The following is a 14,906-nucleotide window of genomic DNA, read 5'->3' on the forward strand; positions in this document are numbered from 1 at the left end:
AGCAAGGCAGAGAAAAAGCGATAGGGATACGGTTTCCCACAGGGCTCCAGCCCAGTCCTGAAATGCTCCTAGCTCACGGGTTCTATGGGATTCTCCAATCTCTCTGTAACAAATTCCTATTTTTTTTTCTTTTCTTGCATGAGTTAGTTCAAGATGTTTCTATCTGTAGAGAGTTCTAATAATACACAATAGAAGAACGTTCAAGATATATATCCACTGCCTCTATAAAAAGAATTTTAATTCATAGTAGAGAAAAGGAATCTTAATTCACTAATATATTTATTTTTCCTTCATGTAGAAATGAATTGGTTTTTAGTTACTTAGCTATCATCACCTTCTTTAGCGCATGTGTTCATGTGCATATAAACATTAGTACAAAGCACACGCAAAGACTACACATGGTCCAAAGTCCACGGGAAGAAAATATGGCTTGCTTACGTTTTCTCTTCTCAAGACTAAAAAATAAAAGGTTTCCTCTGAGTATATGAAAGTATTTAAAAGATTGATTTCTCTAGTGTAAAATATAAAATATAGAAATGCAAATAAAGGTTATTTCCTTTACTAAGAGCCCTATACCATCAAAGCAAGTTCTGAATTTAATTCACATTGGACATAAATACAAACAGAAACATAAGTCATTGGAATGTAGCTGCCCTTCCCTATTATAAACCTTACACCAGAATAAGATATTTAGTCTGGTACTTGCCAACTTTGCCCCTTGGTGATCATAATTAGAATCTCTAAAGGTTTCTCTTAGGAAAAGCCCAGCCCATTTCAACCTGGGAGACTGAATTCTTAACCCAATAAGAATGAATCTAAATATATCCCAGGTAGTGTGGTGTGGAACACAGAAGGTTTCCCTGACCTCCCTGGGGAATCAGGAACAATCGCTTAGAAATGGCTACAAACCCTTCCATGGATTCTTCCCAGAAGTCTGCTAAGCTCTATTTAGGAAATCAGACACAGCCCTCTTTCCCCGTCCCAGCCCTTTGCTCCAGCTTCTAGCTCCCCAGATTACATTAGCGGGTCAGGAATAAGATGGGAGGCCCATAATTTCTCAACCCCTCTTTCTTAAAATGGAAAATTAAGTAAGTACTGTTGGGGTAAGTGGATGAACCATGACCACTACGGCATAGCACTGGAGGCTCAGAGATCCTTGTCAATTCTCAAACGATGCCATCTTTCCCAAATAATAGGGGAACAAATAACAATTTAAGAAAAAAGTGAAAAAATGCCAGTTAATTTGTAATTCTGCCTCTTAATATTTAAACTAATGGTTCCCAGCTCCACACATTAGAATCTCTAGAGAGCTTTTAAAATATCCCAATGCACAGCCCCTCACCAGACCACAATCCCTGGCATGATCCCAGCAGAGCACTTTTTCAGAGCTCCCCAAGTGCTTCCCACGTACATCCGTACTAAGAGTCACAGATGCAGTAGAGTAATGCGGTGCTTTGGCATACACTTCTATAAAATCAGAATAGCGGAGTTAAGAGTCAGCTCAGCAATCAAATTGTCTCTGCTTCTACAATGACCTAATCTTTCAGTGTCAGTTTTCTCATCAGCAAACCAAGAATAAAAATGGTCTCTATCCATAATATAAAGATTAAATGAGATATTACAAACGAAGTGTTTCATGCAGTGACTGACATATAGTAAACATTCTGGAAGTCATAGCTACTAAGTGTAACAAAAGAGGTTTAGTTTGTGTGTTTAGTTTTCCTTTGGAAATCTTTTATCAGCTAGTTTATGCATTTTTTATTTCCTTCAGGATACTCATGAAAAAATGGAAATACTAATTCTTGCCATCTGGTGCTTAATATATTATTTCCCAGGCCACCATCACAGGGATACTCAATAACCTGAGAATTTAGAGTTCTGCCCTCAAAAGAGTTTGATGCCTCTATCAAACAGGGAACCAAAATCCACCAGCTACTTTCTGGCTGTAATACAACTACTCTTTTTAACAAAGGCACTTACTTGGGGGGGGGGGGGCGGGAAAGCCTGACAGAAGATGTCAAGTCTTCTCAAAAATGTCAAGAGTCTTTCCTAAAACATTATTTTCATATTTAAAAAGAAGAAATATAAGGTTTATACACATGAGATCTTATAACTATACTAACTGAACACTTTTGAAAACTCTGAATTAACAAATTTTGGCTAAGTTATTTCTTTGCAGTTATTAAACATCAAGTTATATAGGTTAATGGCATGCTACTTTTTTTCTGGAGCCTCTAAGTTACAAGGAAAAATAAATCTTTTATAATCCTACAGTAACAGAATCGCCTTATATTCAAATTTAAATAGTTTTTATATTGCACACAGTTTAATAAACACTTAAAGATACAAAATAAGCAGATCTTGACCATACAATTTAAATAAGTGGTCTACATTTATCAGTTTGACCTACACATTTTAGCAAAGTATCTATACTTGCCTTTAAGAAAATTATGAAGTCAACTGCATCATGAGAATTTAACATTCAATTTGTCATTAATTTGAGAGCAAAGACTTAGAAAAATAAGAATTAATGTACAGAAATTTTGCAACTCAGAAAATGGAGCCTACTTTCAAAAATGACAATGATAACTAAATCAGGACATGCTACTATCATTTACTGATCCCATATAATGAAGTTTCTAAATTTTGCATTCAAAGCTCTACTATCTGCCACATCCAATGAGAACATCTACAGTGTTTGATTGAACATACACCTGCCTGGGCCACACTCCTATAGTCAGTGACTCTAGGGTACTATTATAAAATCAACCCTGACACAAAACTAGCCTCAACAAATGGAAGAAGGCTGGAATCAGACCAAGCATCTTCTCCAACCACAACACTTTGAAATTGAACTACAAAAAGAATGTGGGAAAACCCACAAATATGTAGAGATTAAACAACATGCTACTAAAGAATGAACAGGTCAAAGAAAAAATTTAAAAAGAGATCAAAATATAAATAGAAACGAATGAGAATGAAATACAACATATCAAAACTTTTGAGATACAGAAAAAGTGGTAAGAGGAAAGTTTATATCACTACAGGCCTATCTCAAGAGACGAGAAGAATCCCAAATAAACCACCTAACATTACATCTTAAAGCACTAGAAAAAGAACAAATGAAGCCCAAAGTCAGCAGAAGGAAAGAAATCATAAAAATTAGAGGAGAAGTAAATGAAACTGAGAACAAAAAGATAATAGAAAAAAATTAATGCAACAAAGAGCTGGTCTTTGAAAAAAATCAATAAAATTTACAAACCCCTGTCTAGACTCACTAAGGGAAAAAAGAGAAAAGACAAAATCAGAAATGAAAGAGAAGTTATGACTGATACCACAGAAATACAGGGGATCATATGATAATACTAAGAAAGACTATATGCCACCAACTTCAATAAGATAGAAAATTATAGACCAATACCTCTGATGAATACAGTTGCAAAAATCCTAAACAAAACACAAGCAAACTGAATACAACAATATATTAAAAATATTATATATCACAATCAAGTAGGTTTCATTCCAGGAGTGCAAAGATGGTTCAACATTCGCAAATCAATGTGATGTACCACATAAACAAAATAAAGGATAAAAATCATATCATCATATTAATAGATGCAGAAAAGCATTTGGCAAGATATAGCATCCATTTGATTAAAACACTTAATAAAATGGGTATAGAAGGAAAGTAACTCAACATAATAAAGGCCATATATGACAAACTCTCAACTAATATCATATTTAATGGTGAAAAACTGAAAGCTTTTCCTCTAAGATAAGGAACAAGACAAGGATTCCACTCTTACCACTTTTATTCAATATAGTATTGAAAGTCCTAGCTAGAGTAACCAGGCAAGAGAAAGAAATAAAAGGCATCCAAATTGGGAATGAAGAAGTCAAACTGTCACTTTTTGCAGACAACAGAATTCTTTATATGGGAAATCCTAAAGAATCTACCAAAAAACTATTAGAAACAATGAATAAATTCAGTAAAGTTGCAGGATACAAAATAAATGTACAAAAATCCACTGAGTTCCTATAAACTAAAAATGAAATTTCAGAAAAAGAAATGAAAAAAAAAAAAACAATTCTTTTTGCAACTGCAGCAAAAAGAATAAAATACCTTGGAATAAATTTAACAATGGATGTGAAAGACCTATATACTGAAAACTACAAGACATCATTAATAGAAATTGAAGAAGACATAAAGAAATGGAAAGATATTCCATGTTCATAGATTGAAAGAATCAACTTAGTTAAAATGGTTGTATTCCTCAAAGCAATATATAGATTTAAAACAATCCCCATCAAAATCCCAAAGGCATTTTTTAAAGAAATAGAACAAAAAATCATCAGATGTGTATGGAATCACGAAAGACCCCCCAATAGCCAGGGCAATCCCAAGAAAATGAAAACAAGACTAGAGGTACCAGACTGCCTGACTTCGAATTATACCACAAAGCAACAATAATCAAAATAGCATTATCAAACAGATATTGGCAGAAAAACAGACACACAGAACAAAAGAACGGAATTGAGAGCCCAGAAATAAACCCACATATATATGGGCAAATAATTTTGACAAAGTGCAAAATATACAATGGAGAAAAAAAAGTGCCTCTTCTATAAATGGTGCGGGGAAAACTGGAAAGTCACATGCAAAAGAATGAAACTCGACTGCTATCTGTCGCCATTCACCAACATTAACTCAAAATGGATCAAAGACCTAAATATAAGACATGAAACAATAAATTGTATAGAAGAAAGCATAGGTACTAAACTCATGGAACTTGGATTTAGAAAAAATTTTATGAATTTAAACTCATAGGCAAGGGAAATAAAAGCAAAAATAAATGAATGGGACTATATCACACTAAAAAGCTTCTGCACAGCAAAAGAAATCATCAACAAGACAAAAAGGCAACCAATGGAATGGAGGAAAATATTTGCAAACAATGCCTCTGATAATGGGCTAATATCCAAAATATATAAAGAACTCATATAACTCAATAACGACAAAACATAATCCAATTAAAAAAGTACAGAAGACCTGAACGGACACTTCTCCCAAGAAGACACACAAACATATTAAAAGATGCTCAACTTCATTAGCTATTAGGGAAATGCAAATCAAAACCACAATAAGATACCGCCTCATACCTGTAACAATGGCTGTTACCAATAAAACAAGCAATAACTAGTGTTGGAGAGGTTGTGGGGGGAAAGAAACCCTCATACACTGCTGGTGGGAATGTACGTCGGCACAGACACTATGGAAAACAGTATGGAATGTCCTCAAAAAGTTACCATACGACCTAGCAATCTCTCTTCTGGGTATCTACACAAAAAGGTTGAAAACATTTATCTATAAAGATACATGCACTCCGATGTTTAATGCAGCATTATTTACAGTGGCCAAGACATGGAAACAACCAAAGTGTCCTATGATATATGACTGGACAAAGAAGATGTGGTACGTATATACGATGGAGTATTACTGAGCCATAAGAAAAGATGAAATGCTGCTATTTGTGACAACATGGATAGATCTTGAGGTTATCAAGCTAAGCGAAATAATTCAGACAGAAAAAGTTGAGGACCATATGATTTCACTCATATGAGGGACATAAAACTGAAAGTAACAGATGAACAAGACATAAAAACAAAAACTCATCGACACGGACAACAGTTTAGTGGTTACCAGGAGAGAAATGGGGAGGAAGTAGGTACATAAGAGTAAAGGGGGTCAAATATATGGTGACAAAAGAGCTTTGACTTTGGGCAGTAAACACACAATGGAGTATACAGATGATGTCTTATTGAATTGTACCCTTGCAACCTATAAAATTTTATTAACCAACGTAACTCTATAATAAATTTAATTTAAAAAATCAACCTGATGTACCCTGACACTTAGGACAAGATGACTGTAGCTCACGGAGGTGAATTCTCTTGCTTGAAGTCACTAATTAAATTAAAAGGGGAGATAGAATAAGTTGTTAGGTTATTATACAGACCAATGTTTACAGTGTGTAATTAAAAAAGAGGTCGGCTTCTTTCTCACTCCAGTACTAACTAGTTCGTCCTGCCATTCAAGATGAGATGGCAGTCCGGGGAACAGAACTAATGTGCCCAAAGCCGCACATGCACAAAATAACATAACCAGAAATAAAACCACTGATTTCCGTACACTCTGCCAGTCCTGAGAAGTAGTCACTGTTGTCCCTCTGGATGAACTATTGCATCAGGAATACTTGTTAATAATAAGAGAAAATACAGAGACCTCACTTAGCCACAACCAGATTCAGAGCGCCTCGTATGCTCCAAATATTTTTTTTCTACTTGTTTGAAAAGAAGAAATAAAGGAAATGAAGACAGAATCCACGTGGTGTTACACACCAGTAAACTCTAGTGATGTGCATGAGAACAGAAACAATGTGAGAGCACCCATGTCTTTAGAGCAATGGCCTGTATGGCTATGTATTCTTCAGACAAATAACAGGAGACGAATTACATACACATATTTACATTCTTAAGTTCCGATTGCAGAACTTATGAATTCTACCGTCACTAAGCAAATTACCTCTAGCAAGCACACGGTTAATGCATACAAATTAGACAGATAGACAGACAGACTGACTGACTTGAGAATCTCAGTGACGGCCAAAGAAATACTTTGGAAGTAGGTGATAGGAGAGAAGCGAAGGAAATACACCCGGCATTACTAATGAAATTTGGTTGAAAATTGCTGTAATCCATTTTCTGATGAAGTGGTTCAGATGCATTTTACCCAACCCAAAATACGTAAGACAGAGATAAAAACATTCTTTAATAATAATGTACTCCTGATGAGAGAGAATATAGAAAATTACACACTTGGTAAATTCATCAGCTAGAAGCAATCAGCGGAGCACCAGAGGTCACCTTTAGCATGCCCTCACTTTGCTTTCGCAAATAATCACCTGAAATGCAGGCTCCGGGCTGACTCTTTCCGTCTGATTCAAACATTAAACATTCACTGCTCTTTTATGCCACACCAGGTTAGTTTGAAATTTGGTTAGTATTTTAACCAAATGCATAGACCTTTGAAAAGTCCAGTTCAACAGATTACTCTGGGACCATTTTTTATAGGCAAAAGCACAAATGCTGAAATACGCACATACGAATGTTCCTTTTACAATCAAAATAACCTTTGCATTAAGACATATCTATGTAATCATATTTCACGATTCTGAGACCTTACCACACTTTCCTCATCACCAGAGTAGATAACAGATTAAAGAACTAGAAAAGCGAAAAAAACAGAGGCCATGGTCTAGCATAGCAAGTTGAAAGTGAAAAGCTCAGGTAGAATTCCTTTAATTTGAATAGTCTCACCTTTGTTGCCAAAGCTTCAGCACTTTCTCGGCAAGTCTTCTCTATTTCAAGATGGTTCTGCATAAAATTAACTTCCTCTATAACCATGTGAGAAACTAGGAATGAGGGAGGGGAAAAAAAAGTCTCAGCATTCAAAGATTAGTCAGCTATTCCAGAAGCCCACACATTTTGTCCCATGATTCAGAATACTTCAATTCTTCAGCTAGCCAGACCTTTAGCTATCATGGAAAAAAAGTGTTTAAGATGCTGCCCCGATTAAATCTTAACTAATATCTGAATGTATAAAGAGAAAAGGAACATACCAAAGAAACTTTATTGCTGTTATATACGTTTTAAGAAAGCTACTTGAGATGTTTTTTTAAGTGTCTATTCTCTCTGTAGCTATATACATAACCACTAATTTAAACAAAAGAGCCTCTTATCAATAAAAAGTGACAAACAGGATTTCCTTTTCTTATCAGGATATGACACATGAATCTAATAAGGAAAATTAGCTAACGAGAAATTTTAAAAATTAAATCTTGAGTTGATCTCATAACTGTAATAACTACGTGGAAGCTTAGCTAAGGTAAGTTTTGTGAGAGTTATCTTTATTAGTGACAGACTAGTTACTATTATTTAATAAATTCCAGGGCAGAGAAATAAACCAACGAGATTTATGAACTATATGATAATGGAAATAGATGCTAGCAAATTGCTCCTTGCATCACAGGCTGTCATGAAGATTAGGGAAAAATTTTACTTGGTATTTTACAAATACTTGAAAAATAGTAATTTTCAGATATTTTTTGGTAACTTGTTTATGTAAATTGAGATTTCAAAGTACAAAGTAATTTGAACTTGATTATACTTTGAAGATCATGTAAGAAAAATGCCGATTCCTTTCACCCATATTTGTAGTAAAAGAAAATGCTCAGAATTTCAAAATGACCTAGAGACATGTACAATTCCTGACATTTGTTTGGCTTAAAAAAAGAAAAATTATGTATACCCAAACGTGAAACCCAACAAAGTTAGGCAAAAAGCACTGGGCTCACGTAACACAAAGAGAGATTACTTTTGCTTCATTTAAGCTTAATTAACCTGCAATTATGATTAAACTCAGGGGAAAAAATTTCTCTCCAAATTAAATACAAAAATGTATTACTTCCTAAGTCTGTCCAAAGTTCTTATTATGTTAATATTCAAATTCATAAAGCAACACTAAATGGCCAGAAACATCTCTAACCTTGACATTTTTTCAGGGGTAATAATAATCTGCAGCAAATGCAGGCCAACCAAAAACCACTTAACTAATTAGTAGTTGCAGTCACCGAGAAAAACATGAATCAACACTGTTATTACAAGTGGCACATTTGAGTGGCATCTAATTATGACTTGATGAGCACGATACTTGCATTATCAACATTACTACTGCATCCCATCAGGGCCTAAAAGCTGCTGATGGCATTGACTTCGAGAAACTCCCACTCAATGGTACAGCAGCACCCAACAATCGGCTTGGCAGGGCCCCCCTCACTAAATGACACGTTAAGCGTAATTACTGGTAGACATTGTAAATAAACAGGATTGGAAGTGAAAATTGTACCAAGTGCATAAGACACAATCTGACACATTGGAAGTGGCAGCCTTAATTGAGAGTTTCTTTGACTGCTCAAGATCATTTCAACTGCATTTCTCAGAGGACAGTGATTATAACTGTGGAGACAGACGGCATAATGGTATCAGCACTGCTGACAGAGCAGTGAATTAAATTGTATCTGCTGTTGTGTGAAAGCCTTGATGAGAGGTACAGATGCCTTAGTGGTCTTATCATTATAACACAATGGTCATGTTGTCATCAACCTTTCTGGCTCCAATTGAAAAGAAATGATTGTGTGTTGAAGCTCCCCCTCCCCCTCCCACACTACCCCCCTTCTCCTCTTCTATCTCTTGTTCTGAATAGAACCAATTTTCAGAGAGCTATGAAATCACGCAATAGGTCCTAAAATGCAGCTGCTTGGCATACAAACGGGTCCCCATTAAACTGGAATCACACACAATATGTGTTTATGCCAGAAGAACAAATAGAAGCTGAACACAGGCCAAGTTTATTCACACACACAAAGCCCATGTAGCTCTTCATCAATATAATTGCCTTTTATATTGTAGTTTAAATAATAGGCTCTATTATTTCCTTAAAATCCTAATATTCCTGGCATTTTATCACTATGTTTACAAGGTAGGTTCTTCAAAAATGTGAAGGAAAGAGAAAAGAAACCTATACAATTTTTACATCATCAAATATTACTTTGAATTTTTAGCCTTAACTACTTGACATCTTCTGCCACAATCTGGTATTTCCACTATCATAACAAAAACATAAATACTCTGCATTTTTCATAGGAATTTGACTTTTTATTCAATAACATTCTTGCTCATAGAAGGGTAAGAAAAATTATTCCACGATAGTAAGGGTTAGCCCTAGCAAAAAGAAAAAATAAAAAAAACTTATTTTCTAAACATTTTGTAAAAAACTGCCCTGTAATTTGAACTTGATAAACTTAGCTAGGTAGCACGAACCCACATTTTTTCCAATTCTGATACGGAATACCCTATCAGGTAGGGTTTTTATTTCTTCCTCTAAGAGAGAACAGTAGAAATTTAAAATTGTGCTTTAATTTTTAGTTTAAAATATTATCCCAGTGCTAAATTGGTAACACAGAAATCTACTTACCAACTTCCTAGATTCAAAAGGGAAGGACACATTTCAAAGAGCATTACCATCTTTAAGAAGCATGACCCCATTTCCAAGACTATAAGTCTGGTCACATGACACGAAACAGAATTCTTTCAATAAACAAATTTATTTGCACTTTTCAAAGGATAAACATTTTAAAAACCTTTCATTGTTCATTTAATGATCTGCCTTAGGGCCCTGAATTCTACAACCCATGATCACTGCACTTAAAACACCTATAATGTGGATGACGCGAAGGTTTAAACACAGAAAAAAAAAAAATGAGCTTTAAATAGAGTGACCCTAATTAAGGCAGTCATGTTTTTTTAAAAAAAAAAAAAAAAATCCTAGTATTTTAGAAATACGTAATGAAATAGTTACAGATAAATGACATGATGACTGGAATTAGTTTCAAAATAACCTGAGGTCAGGGAGAGAGGGAGTATGCATTACAGAAGGGAGAGACGGGCCATGAGCTAGATGATGGGCACATGCGGGTTCATTACACTATTGTCTCGCTTTTGTATCAGCTTGAAGTTTTTCATAATAAAAGTTTTTTTAATGACTCTGAGAACTCAGAAGTGTAACCTAACAGTCCATCGGTCACTGATTTTATCAATCGAGTCGAAATTAGCAAAGTTTGTCTCTCCTCTTTTTACGACTCCAAAGCGCTCTTACACATTTGCCACCACAGAATACATCGCGTTGTAGAGTAACTGGGTTTGGTTCGGTTTTTTACTTGTTTTTGTCTTTTACTAACTGTGAGCCTGAAAGCAGAGATTTTGTTTTACGCATGTCTCTCTTGTACTTTGCACACTGCTGATTCATAAGTACAAAGCAGGCAGTCATGTTTGTGTTTGTTTGAATAACTGGAAAAATGTGATCAGTCCTAAGTTCATCTGTGAACACCCTTTTACGAGAATGTTCTCTGTCGTGTACAGTTCCCTAGGAAACAATCACCATCGCCATTTATTGAGCCAACTATGTGCCTAGCCCTGTGCTAAACCCTTTATATGTGTTCTCTCACAAATCCTCACATCTCGTGAGGTAGGCGTTATCACAGCGATTTTATAATGGAGAACACTGAGGCCCAGAGAAGTTAAGTAAAATATCCCAAATGACAGAGTTCCAACTGGTTAAGCCCAGCCAAACCTATTTCTAGGTGACTCCAATTTTCTCTTCCAATTTTCTAATTCGTCATATTTAAAGGTGACACCGCCAACGATGTTGCTTCCTGAGCAAACCACCACTCCACGCAGCCAGCTCTCACCAATGTTTAGATGCCAGGACGTCTCTGAAGTGTACATACCATACGTTCCTGTGCAACATGAGATCACTTAGAAAGGTTTTCATGTAGTAAGAAAACACCCATGAAAACTGAAAACCGGTGTGCCCGACAGCAGAGCGAAAGATCTAACTGTGGCCTGAATGACATGAAAGGACCATATTTCCTTCTACTTTCGCAGGAATCTGTCCTTCTTGGATACATGGCTTTCCCACGTAGTAACATTTTTGCGCAGAAAGATCAGAAAAAGGCTCAGAAAGAGCTGACAGAGGCCCAAGAACGGCGTGGAAATATGGACAAAACCAGCCAGGAAAAGCGTGCTCAGCCCTATGGCCTGACAGAGCTTTTCCCGAGCCTCAGTCAGCTGCTCCTCTATACTTCCAGAACTAGGCCCAACGAGTAAACATTACAGGGAGGCCAGTTTCAACTCAGCACCAAGAGAAACTTTCCCCAACAGCTGTCCAAATGTGAAGACCAGTGTCTAGAAACTCACTCACGAAAGGCAAATGATATGAACTCTTAATACTGAAGAGCGGGCAGGCGCTGGACGGGGCAGCAGCAGCAAATTAGATGGTGGTAGCAGAAACTAACTTTTGAGCACTAACGATGACCCCAGGCACTGTGTTCAGCACTTTTTATGCGGATGATCCCATTTAATCCTTGAATAGCCTATGAGGCAGAGCCATTTATCCCAATTTTACTGGTGCAGAAATTGCTCGGGGCTATATGGGCTCACGCCAAATGGTGCTTTTCACTGGCGATAACTGCCTCACTCGCTTCCAAATCTGAAATTCCGCCCTATGTTCAAACATCGTGAACCCTATATCTCAGATACATTTTTTTTTTTTTGGAGAAATATTTAAAGCTTTCTTAGTCTCCCGAAGAAAGTCCCACCTGAACTATTTCCACTGCACATAGCATGCCAATCTATTATCAATAATTGATTCAGCACATTCATTGGTCACGATGTCAGTGGTATAACTCTTTTGGATATGACTCGGTGTCGACACAAGTGTAAGAACATCCCACTAATCCTGCATTGGGAAGGAGAAGATTCTACACTATTGTTAAGTCACGCATTCATAAATAATAGATATTTCTGTCAGAGCATGTTGGCCTCCAAAGACAGGTATTATCAACAATATTCCCTTTAGATATTCTTTGTCACTTGAAATAAACTGGCTACTGAAATTTAACCCTAATGCTTCACTTTTATAGCTGCTTCACCTTCAACAAGAATAAAATGTTTTGTTGTGTAGTTACCAAGTTAACATTTGCGTTATAATCAGACACCCTGACTAACGCAGCATCTGCAGAATGATGGAGACAGGCCCTGTTTCCAGAGGGAAGGTAAGTCACGTTCCCTGCCAAGGTCTGGCCCTTTTCCCATGACGTATGTCATTCTGATCCTTCTGTGTCACCAGATATGTTCTGCCTTAGGGGACAGAGTATTAACAAGTTTATGTAACATACAAAATAACATAACAAAACTTAGAAAATTCCAGCTTTTGTGGAAATATAACTTTCCTTGGTAAGAGGGCTATTTCGAACACTGAAAGTCTTAAAAACGTGTAAGCTCTATGAACCTAGAATTCCTTTTTTATAAGCTAAGGAACTAATCAGATCACCGTAAAGATGTATGTGTAAGAATACTTGCCAAGGCATTATTTACAATAACTAAAAACCGGAAATGATCCATCTATCACCAAAGAAAAGTGTAAATAAATTATGCTATGATCATATAACAGACTATTTGGCCAACAATTAAAACTAATATACATATCCACTGCTATGCAAAGATAACCATAATATATTATTTACTGAAGAAAGCAGGCTGCAAAACTGAATACAAAATATGACTGTATTTTTTATAGATACATATACTACACAGATAAAAGACCAAGGAAAAAAGTATAAAATACTAACATGGGCTTCTTTCAAAGAGTCAAGACAACAAGTAATTTTTGTTCTCCTTTAATTGTTCTGTATAGCAAAATTTTTTTATAACAAGTATAAACTGTCTTTTATAATAACGCTCTCATAAAACAATAATGTTCATTTCATTTCTTTGAAAAGCACAGTAATCCCAGGGCATTTGGGGAGCAAAGAGGAAGACGATTCTTGCTTTCTTGGATGCCCAATGCATCAGCAGCTAAACTCAGGGGACATGTCTGCCCAAGACACAGTTATGCATGTTATAATAATTCTCATGAAATGCTTACGTACTTTTCTGAAATTCCTCCAGTTTTCTAACAGCCTCATCGCGTTCTTGCCTAATTTTGTCACACTGAAATGAGAAAAAAATGTAAGTATTAAATTTGTATTGTAAACTTAGAAAGATAAAAAAGAGCAAACTTATAAACAATTGCAATTTTATGAAAAGAAAACAAAAAACAAAAACCTTTAAAAAAAGTAATAAAAGCAGTAATGGTCACTTGGTATTTGTACTGCTCTCTCAGCATGGTATTTGTGCCATTGTATCCGGCCAATTTTCTCGGACCTTCTAAGATAATGAGCCACCTTACTGCTCATTATCTCCTCAGTTACAGACCAATTTAACATCCTTGAGTTAAAATGTATTCATTCTTTAAGAGAATATTTGTGCCTCTTTTTAAGTAGGTGTTTTGCTAACACAGTGAACACCCCACTCATCTGCAGGTCAAATTCCCTGAGACCGGATCATTTTGAAAATCCAGAACACGGTATACAATTGGAAGTGACCACCACAGAAAGACAAACTGCGGCCCAAGCCCCACGTACTCTCTCACTCAAGAAAAACCTATCCTTGGGTCCTTGGAATTCTAAATAAAAGAAGGGAACAATTTAAAAGAAGATAAAATATTCCACATAAAACACGTATCATTTGCATAAAACGAATTTTTCATTTTAAAAGGTGGGAGGACTCACTGAAAAAACTTGACAAGGCAAGACCATAAAAGGTAATATATATATAAAAGCATGAGGATCTTATAGAGTATCTGGTATAGAAATAGGTATTATTTAAACAGGCCCCTAAGTTACTAAAAAATTTTATAAAAGCCTAATGTTCATTGTGAGAGAACTGAATTCAATCTACCCTAAATTTCAAAAAATGGGGAAGTATAACACATTTTAGAAAGATTTTCATCAAAAATGTCTAAAGTTTAAAAGCTGATTTTTAGCTATTAGAATGCTAATTAAAATTTTAATTTTGTGGAATACTATAATAAGAGGACCATGTGAATAAAACACAACTTTATATTTTAATTCTATCATGCCAGATAAATATATTGGGATTTCATGCCTTTGGCTATTTTCAAATTTCAACAGCTAAAAAAACAACGATGTCATTGATACTTTGAAAAATAAAATAGTGAGATATTCTCCTTTGATAGACTGGCAAAAACTGAAAAAGTCTGATCTCAGGAGTTGGAAACACATACCGCTGGAAGAGGTATCAACTGGCGTTACTACTTGAGAAATAAACCATCAAAATCGAAAATGCACATACCCCATGACTCGACAATCCTACTTTCAGATTCTATT

General features: G+C 35.7%; 1 protein-coding gene across 5 annotated transcripts in view; it reads right to left on the reverse strand.

The window, feature by feature from the left end:
• SHTN1 (shootin 1) overlaps positions 1 to 14,906 on the reverse strand; it is a 90,989-nt gene that overhangs the window by 53,407 nt on the left and 22,676 nt on the right. For 4 of the 5 annotated variants that reach the window (XR_004951498.1, XM_016142510.2, XM_016142506.2 and 1 more), the window contains exons 3-4: positions 13,608 to 13,668; positions 7,378 to 7,472 (exon numbers count right to left, since the gene is read on the reverse strand). Coding sequence is in view for 4 of the 5 variants with exons in the window: in XM_016142510.2 (XP_015997996.1) it covers positions 7,378 to 7,472; positions 13,608 to 13,668 (156 nt within the window). In the remaining variant the exon portion in view is untranslated. The remainder of the gene's footprint in view (positions 1 to 7,377; positions 7,473 to 13,607; positions 13,669 to 14,906) is intronic. The other variant, XM_016142507.2, reaches the window with a different exon arrangement.

This window comes from Rousettus aegyptiacus, unplaced genomic scaffold, assembly GCF_014176215.1.
Source record: "Rousettus aegyptiacus isolate mRouAeg1 unplaced genomic scaffold, mRouAeg1.p scaffold_m13_p_6, whole genome shotgun sequence".
NCBI lineage: Eukaryota > Metazoa > Chordata > Mammalia > Chiroptera > Pteropodidae > Rousettus > Rousettus aegyptiacus.